The sequence below is a fragment of the Hydra vulgaris genome, chromosome 06 (assembly GCF_038396675.1).
Source record: "Hydra vulgaris chromosome 06, alternate assembly HydraT2T_AEP".
Lineage (NCBI taxonomy): Eukaryota > Metazoa > Cnidaria > Hydrozoa > Anthoathecata > Hydridae > Hydra > Hydra vulgaris.
In genome coordinates, this window is record NC_088925.1 from 57,570,230 (window position 1) to 57,582,500 (window position 12,271).

At 27.3% G+C, this 12,271-nt stretch overlaps 1 protein-coding gene across 3 annotated transcripts in view; it reads right to left on the reverse strand.

The window, feature by feature from the left end:
- Positions 1-6,049: 6,049 nt before the first annotated feature.
- LOC136082013 (uncharacterized) overlaps positions 6,050-12,271 on the reverse strand; it is an 11,037-nt gene continuing 4,815 nt past the window's right edge. For 2 of the 3 annotated variants that reach the window (XM_065800541.1, XM_065800540.1), the window contains 7 exons: positions 11,730-11,820; positions 11,493-11,623; positions 11,000-11,069; positions 10,812-10,858; positions 10,163-10,312; positions 9,601-9,760; positions 6,051-6,274 (listed from right to left, as the gene is read on the reverse strand). In XM_065800541.1, the coding sequence (XP_065656613.1) occupies positions 11,053-11,069; positions 11,493-11,623; positions 11,730-11,820 (239 nt within the window). In that variant the 3' untranslated portion in view covers positions 6,051-6,274; positions 9,601-9,760; positions 10,163-10,312; positions 10,812-10,858; positions 11,000-11,052. Of the gene's footprint in view, positions 6,275-9,600; positions 9,761-10,162; positions 10,313-10,811; positions 10,859-10,999; positions 11,070-11,492; positions 11,624-11,729; positions 11,821-12,271 lie in introns of all 3 variants that reach the window. The other variant, XM_065800542.1, reaches the window with a different exon arrangement.

Genomic DNA, 12,271 nt, shown 5'->3' on the forward strand with positions numbered 1-12,271 from the left:
TTATATCTTTGACACAAACAGAATTTGCTGAAGGGTTATCAGGTTTAAAACATCTTGTCAAACAGTTGAGTTTAAAAAGTTGTGTCAACAAATATTGTAACTAGAAAAACAACACCTATTACAAAAAAAGTTAGAGGGGCCGTTATTTTGGTAATCTGTATAATATATCAAATCTGATATCAGAAGGACATGAGGTATTACTGCTACTTTATTATATATATTGTTGTTTTGTCTTTGAATTCATGACATTTTTAATTGTTTAATTTTAAAAAAAAACAGAGTTTATTCAAATTTTTTTTTTTATAATGTTATTATAACTTTTTATTATATTTGCTATTTTATTAATTTCATTTTTCATCATTTGATAATTTCATTTTTTATCATTTGATAATTTCATTTTTCATCATTTGATAATTTCATTTTTCATCATTTGATAATTTCATTTTTCATCATTTGATAATTTCATTTTTCATTATTTAAATTAATAATTTCATTTTTCATTATTTGAAATTATCATATTTATCATCCTTCAGGTTAATGCATATTTAACAACTTTGATGGAGTGTAAGATAATATATTGTTAAACAGGAATTCATTATTGTTATACAGGTAAGAAAAGGCTATAAATTGGAAGAATCTTTCTGAAGTTGTGAAAAGGATTTTGTAAATTACTGCAGCCTGTGCTTCAAGATAACATTTCAGCTACTAGCTGGGTTCTTGAAAAGAGGAGATCGCAATTATCTCCACAATAATTTCGACAATCTGTTATTTTTGAAAGGATTTTAACTTATATTCACTAATATTTTATATAAGGACTTAAACTTTGACTTTCATTTTTCTTAATTAGAAGTTTATGATTATCATATTTCATTTTAATTTAAATTATATTTATTTTTGAGATTTTTTTTTTTAAACTATCAAATAATTGTTATTTATTTTACTTTTATTCAATTTGGTTTTAAAAAATATATATATATATATTACGGTTTTTGTAAATAAATTACTCTTTTATTTTGAACTTTTCGTTCTTTAGTTAAATATTAATTTATTATAAATTGTTCTATATTTTACTTTTATATTTTTCAAAAAATAAGTTGTAATGTACACATATATAACACGGTTATTGAAAATGCTTGCTCTTTAATTTATTTATTATTTATTAATTTTTCTTTCAATTTTTCTAGTTTACTTGATTATTACTCTTAACATGAATTTTGTTCTTCATGTTTTCTTAAACTAATTGTTTTTTAGTTTAACTTTATAGTTTTTAATAAGTAATTTGTAAAGTATACATATATAATACGGTTATTGTAAATACGTACGATTAAGGCTCGGTGATAAGACAAAATAATGTCAACTACTTGCTAATGTTTTTATTTATATACTTTTGAACTGTAAATGTTATTAGACGACGAAATGAAAAAAGTTCATTAAACTCTCTCGACAATACTTTGGAAAGATATGCTTATAGAGATGGATGGGGGTGGCTTTGATTACAGCAAGGATTGGTAGTGATGGAACTAATACCTGTCCCTGTACAGCTCTCTACTTGTGACTAGGATTGCAATGCCGCAGTTTTTTTTAATCCTGGGATTGAAAAACATCAACCCCCGGGATTGATGTTTTTTTAAAATCTGAGCTAATTTTTTACCTATTTCGGATTTAAAAAAAAACAATGCATAGGTATCTGCGTTCTAATAAAAGATATCTTAAAATCATGATTGGGCATCCTATTAATCAAATTTAACAAAAAACTATTACTTAAGTTACTATCAATGCCTCTGGACCTTTATTTGAAGATGCCTATATAGACCAACATTACATCATGTAGTCGGGTAATGTGGGTCTACATAAAATTTGGATACTTCTGCTTTAAACTACTGTTGCTTATAAAAAAAAACTGACATACTTTATGCAAGCATCTTTTTTAAAGTATATATACAGGTTTCAATTTAAAAAATACTCTTAAGATATTTTTTATTGAAAAAGAAACATACATACATATATAAAAGAAACATACATACATATACAGCACAACAATAAAATTAAAATACTCTGAAAAATGGAAATAAAAAACTGTGATTTAAAACAGAATTAATTATGTTTTAATAATGTGTTAAATAAAAACTAAATATTTTTTCAATCTCTTAATTTTAATAGTAAAATTCATGCCATTTGAACTCTTTCTTAGATCTATTTGGGTATTTCTTGGATACTTCAGTAAAGGTAAAAGCTTATGTAAATTTGTATATTAAATTGGTTTTTTTTCCTCTCTAGGATTTTTGTTTCTCGAGTATTCGTCGTTAGACTTTTTAATTAGTAAAAAGTTCTCCACCCTTTCCTTGTACTCTCTTCTTGTTTTGTTTTGTTGTTATATAATTGCTGCTGTTTCTGCAGATACCTTAGGATATTAAATTGACCTTAAAACTTCTTGCATTGTAGATTGTGGTGTCGGTAATCTTAGAGATTTAGGGCTATAACATTTAGGTGATTGATTGAGACAGTCATAACCTGTTATTTTTCTTTCCATCATCATTTCTTTACTTAATGGTGAGACCAGTGCCGTGGCAAGTGGGTTTCGAAAAATGTGTTAGTTTTGGGTAATATGTCATTTCCTCCCTGACTGCAGCTTTTTCTCTTTTCTTAGTGGCATCACTTTTCGCTTTTTTCATACCAATAATCATATCGTGAAAAACTAATAATGAAAGATAATTAAAAATTTTGCAAACCTATATTTATTGTTTGTTTTTTATGTTATAAAAAACTTACAACGCATAATAAAAAAAAAATCAATTCAAAAATGCAAATCAAAGTTCATATAATTATGGACTTATAGCCATAAGGACTTTCAAAGAAACAAATGTAAGCGTTACAGTTTTCCAATGCTTTACATTTGTTTTTTTTTAAAACAATGCGTATGATTTAATTTAAACAAATAATATACTTTTTGTTTCATAGTACTAAAGCAAAATTAATAACATATAGCATAGTAATAAAATAAATTATTACTGTGAATTGCCGAAAATAAAAACGATTTATAATTTATAAATAAATAACCTTGAAATATGTAATCTCAATACAAACAATAGTATAATCGCATATAATCGCAAAATAAGCGACTTTGAGAAATATATTTCTTTACACTGCTGCTGTTCAATGGTTGAACATTATTAACGGTTTGATATATTTTTGTAAAGTTTGCGTTTTATAATAAAATTTGGGAGTGTTAAACAATTTTTTTTTGCATTAAAAGTATTATTGTTTTTACCTTTTTTTCCGCTTCCATAATTTATTTAATATCGTGATTAAAGTGCCAAATTTTTTTATTAATAGTAACAGTAACAATATATGTTTAAATAATTTTACTGTAAAAAATACAAAGAAAAAATTTTTTTAACTTTAAAAATTTTGAAAAAGACCCCTAAAAATGCTGCCCCTCCTCCCCAATTTGGGGGTGTGGGTAACCTAGCCACGGCTCTGAGTGAAATATAATAATCATGAAATCCTACAATAGCATTTGCTCGAGATCTTGGTCAACAAATGGTATAAAGTGCTTCACAAACCTAAACGAAGAATCTATTTAGTTTTATTGAATAATTTATTATTACTTAATAAACAGCAAAGACTGTTTAGTGTAAATATGTAATTAAAAAAGGAAAATAAAAAGAAGTTAAAAGAAAAAAAATTAGGTAGATAATAAAAGTTCAAGTAAAATACCAATTTTAAAACAGATCGTCTTGCATCCATCCACTTACTGTTGCTCCACTTGCATCAAAAGCATATCGTGGTGGTCCATTTTCTATCCATTTAGAATACAGATGACCCTTAAAAACAGCAAATGGCGATAGAAATCATCCATCTGCAGACACACAGAACAGCATAGAGTACATATTTTACTAGAAGAAACAGCCAGTTATAAGCATCTTTGCTTTTTGGATGTACAAATACTTTCTTTGTAAAGTGGTTTTTGGAGAGGCCAGTCACATCAAGGTTGTATATACTACATGGTGAAATGTTATCATTATGAATTACATCAGTTTAAATAGTAAAAAAATTATCTACAACTTCATGTGTTAAACTTTTAGCTCTGAACAATGTACAGTTGCGAAAAACAAAATATCGGTAAAAATAATTGTGAAAATAACAAGCGTTGGTTTTTTTTTTTGCTGTTTTATTTGTTTTATGTTAGTGCGTATTAGTAGAAGACATTTACATATATAAATGGGACGCGGAAAGCATTGTAGTGCAGAAAAACGAGAACTGATCCGAAAGTTGATAGCAGCAGGGAAATCTTATGGAGAAATTGGTTGTTTAGTTGAACGTTCCAATAAAATGATATGTAATGCCATAAAATTTGAAGAAAAGCCTGAAACACGTGGTCGAAAACGTTTTATTTCAACATTGCTGGCCAATCGCTTAATCCGACAGGCTAAAAAGGAACCTTTTAAAACGGCTACCGAGCTGAAAAAGAACTTTAACATCAATGCAACAGTACAAACAGTTTGGAGTTGTCTGCGAATTAATGGATTAAAAGCCTGTAGTACCAGAAAATTTCCACTTCTAAGTGCCAGACATCTTGTAAAGCGTATTGCGTTTGCTAAAAACACTCAAATTGGCCACTCGAAAAATGGAGGAATGTTTTATGGACAGACGAAAGTAAGATTGTGCTTTATGGTGGAAAAGGCTCTCGGGCGTATCTTAGAAGACCGCCGAATGCAGAATACAATCCAAAATATACCATCAAAACTATTAAACATGGAGGTTGTAGTATAATGACATGGGCATGCTTTTCTTATTACGGAGTAGGGCCCGTTCATTACATTACTACTATACGGACCAACACGTTTATGTTGATATATTGGATAAAGTGATGTTGCCGTTTGCAGACTATGAAATGCTGTTGTCCTGGGTGTTACAACAGAACAATGACCCATAGCACACCAGCAAAAAGGCGAAGAATTGGTTTAAGGAGCATAAAGTGAACCTTATGGAGTAGCCAGCACAGTCACTAGATCTTAACCCAATCGAGAACTTGTGAGCTGACGTTAAGGAGGTGGTTGCTGCTGTCAAACCCACCACGAAGGAGTAACTTTATATATACGGTTATATTACAAACCACGAAGGAGTCACTTTATATATACCTATATATTACGGTTTACGACGAGCGAAGATGGCGGCTTAATTGAGCATCAATTTACTTTTCTTTTAATCTGTGGTTATCAAAGCAATCACCAAAGAAAAAAGAATAAAGAACATTGTCAATATATTCATAATTCAATATATTCAGTTCCCGCTAAAAAAATGAGGCGTTGATTTGATGTTGATTCAATGTTTCTCGTCAACATTGATTCCATATTGATTTTTTGTCCAAAATGTTAGCCACTTATCAGCGTTGATTTGGTGTTTACAAAAAACGGTGATCGAGTGTTGCTTTTCAACGTTTAATCGACAAACATTTATTCTGGTGATTCAACACTGATTTTTATAATAGCCGACGGCATTTTGATATCGCTTTTTGATACATATATCAAAATGCATATATCAAAAAAATATATATCAACAATTTACGAATTAAATATATATATATTTATACATATATATAAATATATATATATATATATATATATATATATATATATATATGTATATATATATGTATATTATATTTAAACAACTTTAAAATCTATTCTACAAAATAGAGTGCTCAATGTTCTTAAAAGAACAGAGCAATTATAAATTAGTAGGAAATCACTTAGCAAAATTTTTTTTAATTTAACTCTGTGTTTCATCAGAAATGCTCTCATCAATAAAAAAGCCCAATATTGCTGATGAGTCTTTTTATTGATGAAACACAGTGTTAAATGAAATAAATTTTCGTTAAGTGATTTTCTACTAATTTATAATTTATATATATATATTATGTATGTATATATATAAAATATTTGTATATACAACTTATATATATTGCTCAAGTCTTTATTTGTTTTGTAAAAAACAGGCTGTAAATAAAGGATTTAGCAAAAACTTTATCGATAGAGCAATTCAAAGCTAACTCAAAAGAATAATGAAAGAAAGTAGGATTGCGTTGAGTAAGAAAGTTTTTTATTGAATTTAACACAAAATTTATATTTTCAAACAATTTTTTTAGCGTTTGCAGTATTGTTCATTTTTAAAACTTTTCGATTGAGTTGTGTTCCTCATTGCCTTAAAAATTCTGAAACGCCTGAATGACATTCGCAAATTTTTGCATCATGATGCTGTCGTGTAATCGTATCTAAATCAAAAATTCAAATCAAATTTGAAAAAATCAAACTGCAGAAATTATAGCAAATAGTTACATAAATGACTGACTGGGGAGTAATTCCACGTCAAAACAACCAATTTTTTTTTTAAATGCAACCATATGTCTTTGGATTTTTTTTATATTTTTACCGTAGTTAGTACATTGTAAAATAAGATAAATCCCAAAATTTCAAGGTCTAACTCCCAACGGTTCGTGAGTAATGGTTGTTTTAATTTTGGCTACTATTATTGTTTTGGTCATTTTCTGCCATTTTTAAATTTACATTTCTCCTTATAAAACCAAGTCTATAAACATTTGAGTTCTAAAAATAAGTGACTTAGTTAATTTCTAGGTGAGGAATTTGAATATATAAATAAAAAACTCATTTTATAATTAAAAGGTACCTAAATATCAATTATAAATGTTAAAATAATTGACACCTGCCCCAGTAAAATTTTTAGGTGTTCAGTAAATTTTTTAAGCTTAAAATTTCAAATAAGATCATTGCATGTTTGAAGAACATTGTGTAAAAAAATCATTTCTGCCAAATACATAGTCTGAAAATTGAATGAAAAATATTACAAAAAAAGCAAATATAGCATATTTCGCTTATCGTAGTATTCAAAATAAATAAAAATGATGCATACTTAAATTGATATACAATTTTTTATAATATATCCATTAAAAATTATTGATTTACAAATATATACTTATTAATTTTGTTAAAATCTTTTTTTGAAAGTTCATATTTGTCTGATATTATTTTTGGTGCACTTATTAATGTTATTACATTAATAAGTGCACCAAAATGTTATTGGTGATTGGTATCCAACAATAATCATTCTCTTTCGGCCAGAAAAACTGTTCAGATGGACCGTGTGGATGCATAAACTTTATTTTTATATAATTATATTCTTCATCTTTTTCTTCAACTACTGCAATTCACCAAAACGAGTCATATGTACATGTGTAATATTTGTATTTCTGCATTAGCTCAAAATTTATTAAACTTAAATTTTGGTAACTTGATTTTTTAGTTATATTAATAGATTTTGGATTTATATTGTTACTAGTTTTTTTAAATAACATAGATGCTTTCGAAACTGGTATGCAATGGTGAAATCCTCAACTTCCTGGTATTGTTTTTCCTTTCTCAAATCGTTTATTTTATGTAGCTCTAACATTAACCATAGTTCCTTTATCAATTTTAAAGACCTTTATTATGAGCGTTTTTTGAGTGCAAAATTCAAACATTGCATCGATTGTTAGTATTTTATTTTTGTTAGGACGTTTTCTTGCTGTTGTTCGTTTTACTGTATCACCTATTGGATCACAAGAAGATTTGCCATGACTGGTTGCAAAAAATATCCATTCAGCTTTCAATAAAAAATCTTCTGAGTGATGGCATAGATTTTGAAAATTTTTATACTGTCCTCCAAATCCATCAGAAAAGTAATACAATTTGAAAATTAAAGAAGGGATTCTTTGATATAATTACATAAAATATATTTGAAATCAAATTACCTTTAATTTTTTTTTTATTCACTTTATAAACATTACAACAATTGCCATTTTTCATCTCAAATCTTTTTCCAAAGTAGTGAAAATGGGGATTACAAATGCTGAATAGTTCTTCACAAGCACGCAACTCAGATCTCCATAAAATGTTTTGAAGAGTATCAGTGTCTAGGTCATGTAGTAAAAAAATCTCTTTTTTTTCTAAAATATGAGGTTTTATGGCATTCTGACTTAAAAACTGTACCAATATCTCATGAAATCATTTTGATAATGAATTAAAAAATGTTATACTTGCAAATTTAAAAATGCACAAGTATTAATTACATTATTTATGTAGAACTAATTGCAACATTTAAATTAGATGAACATGTCTGAATTCAGCAATTAAACTTTGATAATTGGAAAAGACAAGGAACCAAGGAACAAAAAGGAAACAAAAAATACATTAAAAAAACTTTCATAACTTAAGAACCACTTAGATTTAGGTAGGAATTATCATTTTTTCCTAAAGTACTTTGGCGAAAATTGAAAAAAAAATCAGAGAATTTAGGGTTGTATGGCCTGGTTGTTTTGAAATGGAATTACTCTTAGGAAAAGAAATAAAAATTGCACGTTTAATTCAGGAGCGGATCCATGATTTTTTGGTGTTTGAGTTAAATAACTTCCAGGTAAGTTCTATATTCCAAACCTTTGAATGTTCATACTTATGTCATTTAAAGATGTTTTGCAAAAATTTGCGCTGCAAAGAACTTGGGAACAAAAATACCCTAAAAATTAGAAATCTAAAACGTGGGGGAAATTAATTTTTTGAAATATGAATTCTAATTTCCTAAACTAGGTAGAAATTTCTTTAAGGTAATAAAATTAATGATTTGTTTAGAAATCATACCTAATTAAACAACCCCCCTCGTTTTGAGGAGGTTGTAAACTTTACATGTTTATACCTTCTGAATGCCAAATGATTTTTTGACAAAATTTTAAAAATATGTACAATTTTTAATCTTATTAAAGTAAGTGATTTTTCTGTTTGGAAAAATCAATTCCCTTCACGTTTGGGTGGATGATTTCTACTTTTTAGGGTATTTTTGTTCCCAGACTCTTCGCAGCGCAATTTTTTGCAAAACATCCTTAAATGACATAAGTTTGAACATTCAAAGGTTTGGAGTATAGAACTTAGCTGGAAGTTATTTAACTCAAACACCAAAAAATCGTGGTCCGCCCCTGCAATTATATATACATTTTTAGTACAAAAGTAAAATATTTACAAAACTATGTATAAATGATTTTTTCACACAATGTTCTTCAAACATACAATGACCTAATTTGAAATTTTAGGCTTAAAAAATTTACCGCACACCTAAAAATTTTACAGTGGCAGGTGTCCATTCTTTTGACATTTATAATTGATATTTAGGTACTTTTTAATTATAAAATGAGTTTTTTATTTATATATTTAAATTCCTCACCTTGAGATTAACTAAGTCACTTATTTTAAGAATTCACACGTTTAAAGGCTTGGTTTTATAAAGAGAAATGTAAAATTAAAAATGGCGGAAAATGACCAAATCAATAATAGTAGCTAAAATTAAAACAACCATTACTCACGAACCGTTGGGAGTAAAACCTTGAAATTTTGGGATTTATCTTATTTTATAATGTACTATGGTAAAAATATAAAAAAAATCTAAAGACATAAGGTTGCACGGCCTGGTTGTTTTGACATGGAATTACTCTGGGATAAACAAAATATATTTCCTGTAAAAAAAAAAATCTAAAAAAATGCATAAAACCATTCTTACCCACTATCATATGATACAGAGTGTATGTTTTAAAATTTATCTTCAATGAACCACCAGAGACATTAAAACAGGCCCCAGCGTCCTCGCTCATTAACAACTTTCCAATAGCAAAAGCCGATTTATATGGAGTATTACCTCCACAACGACTAAGAGAATTCATCTATTATTAAAAAAATATAAAATACTTAAGGGTCGTTCGCAAAATACCTCAAACATTTGGGGGAAAGGCGGTCATTGATTTTGTTTCACTTTGAGTGGGAAGAGGCCAAACAATTTGTGATGTCACAATTAATTTTAAAAACTGCATAAAATAAAATTAAAAACTATTTTTACTACTTTTTAAAATAAATAATTATTTAATAAAAGCACACAAAAATTACGTGACATGACAAGGAGAATAAATTTGATCATTTGTGACACTTTCTGACAAAGGGGGGAAGGAGGGGGTATAAACAGTTGTAATGTGTGACTTTATTTGCGAATAAACCCTTATGTTTTATTTTAAAAAATAACAAATAATAATATAACATTGAAACTCATATTGTTATCAGTAGCAACTCACCACTCTACTTTTAAAAACATTGCTAGTCTTGACTTTTTCTTCTAGTAAATCCACATCAGATTTTGTTAGGCATCTTTCAAAAATGGGCTTTGTAGATAAAGAACTAGCGCTCACTGTTGATGTAGGTTGCTGTAGAAATAACTTATCTACCTACAAAATGTAAAAAAATCTTGAATTACTTATTTTTAACATTACACACCAAATGCAAAGCCCCTCTAAATCCAAAATTTAAACATTGAATAGAATATCGAATCAATTATACTATATATTTGCAAATTGAATTAAGTCTTGATTCTTAAAAAAGAACAATCTTTAAACTAATCTTTTTTTTAAATAAGATGTCACTGTATGAGATTGGAGACTTAGAGCAGGTATTTACTGCTCCCCTTCCCCCCTTCTATTATAAGACCTTACTTTATAAATTGCAGTATAGTAATTATTCATTGTCATAAAAAAATATTATCTCTTATGATAATATTTTACAGAATACATATTATGTTCATTCTATAAGAATGAAATTATCTTGATTTCAATACATGGATTTTTAAAATTGCTTTTCAAATCACTTTTCTGATTTGATTCAAAATTTTGAAAATTTGTGGGGGCCTTATGTAATCTTGGATATTAAAATAAAAAGCAACAGTAGTACCTTTTTATCTATTTTTGCCATCCAACTCAATGCAACTTTTTGAAAATCTTAAAAAAAAAAATGTAGTAAAATAAATAATATTTATTATTATTAATGTAAAATATTTTTTAAAAAATTACCTCAATGGAAAAAATAAATAAAACTTTGATTAACATGTTGAAATGTACATTCTTAAAAATTTAATTTACCCTGGCAAGACAAATGTGTTTCTCTGCTATCCTCTTTATCCAAAACACAATTTTTAAAGCCATTTTCTACCTAGGTATAGATAAATTATACATACAAAAATTAAACAAAATTTTTAAACATTATATAGTGATTTTTATTTAAACTTGTCAACAAACATATATTTATAAAATATTTGTCAAAAAAATTATATTCTATAACATATAGTTCTGATTTCTATTAATTTTTTTATTGCACACGCACACAGATTTTAATTAGAACAAAAGCAACATTAGGACTTTTTTTTTAGCAATATATTTGAAGACAACATCATTTTTCCTTGAGATAGATTAGTTTCTTTCGAGAAGTCAATGTTATTATCAGCAACTGAAAAGCTTGCTATTTCACTGTGTAAATGGGGAGTTGATATCGATTTAAAAACATCTATAATTCAGTAAAAAAATAAGCATGTTTAATTTAACAAACCGTTATTTTACTTTTGCAAAAATAGTTAACCTGCTATATTTGTGATCACGTTAGATGTTCTTTGGCTATTTGAACTATCAAAATAATGTCTTCCATATAGTTCTTCATCACCAACCACATTATCTTCATCACTTTCACAGAATTTCATTGCCGTCATTCTCCTTTAATACAAACTTTACTTTTTAAACAAAAAAAAGTGCAAAAAAATGTGTAATTCTTTATTTAAAAATTTTTTATTTATTAAAAACTAATTTTAGTAAAATTTACTTTCGCTTTGTCACTTTTTTCTCTTCAGTGTCAGTTTCAATATTTGAAGAATCTGCTGCTTTTTCTAAGCACCGAGCTTCTTCATAAAAATCTAAACACAAATCTATGTACGTAAAATCATTTATCAATATCTAATGAAAATGTAATTGAAATGTTTGCGGCAAAAGCAGGCAAAAGCAAGCTATAAGAATAGGGTGCAGTTGGTGCACCGCATAAAAATTTATGAATTTTTATGAAAAACCCATGAAAATTAATGAATTTTTTAGTTTTTAAAAAACACTAAAAGTTTAAAAAAAAAACTAGAAGTTTTAAAAAAAAACTAAAAACATTGTTAAAAAAACTTTTTTTTTTTAAAGAGTCCAAAATAAAAATGTTTTATTTTTAATTAAAAAAAGTTTTTTTAATTGTTGGAAATCTTCTTTAAACATTCTAAAGACATTCAGAAAGTTTATTATGAACAAATGCTCGTTGGAATATTTGATTTAAAATAAGTGATATTAAATGAGAGAATAGTCATATTGTAACGGGGGCCCAAAATAAAT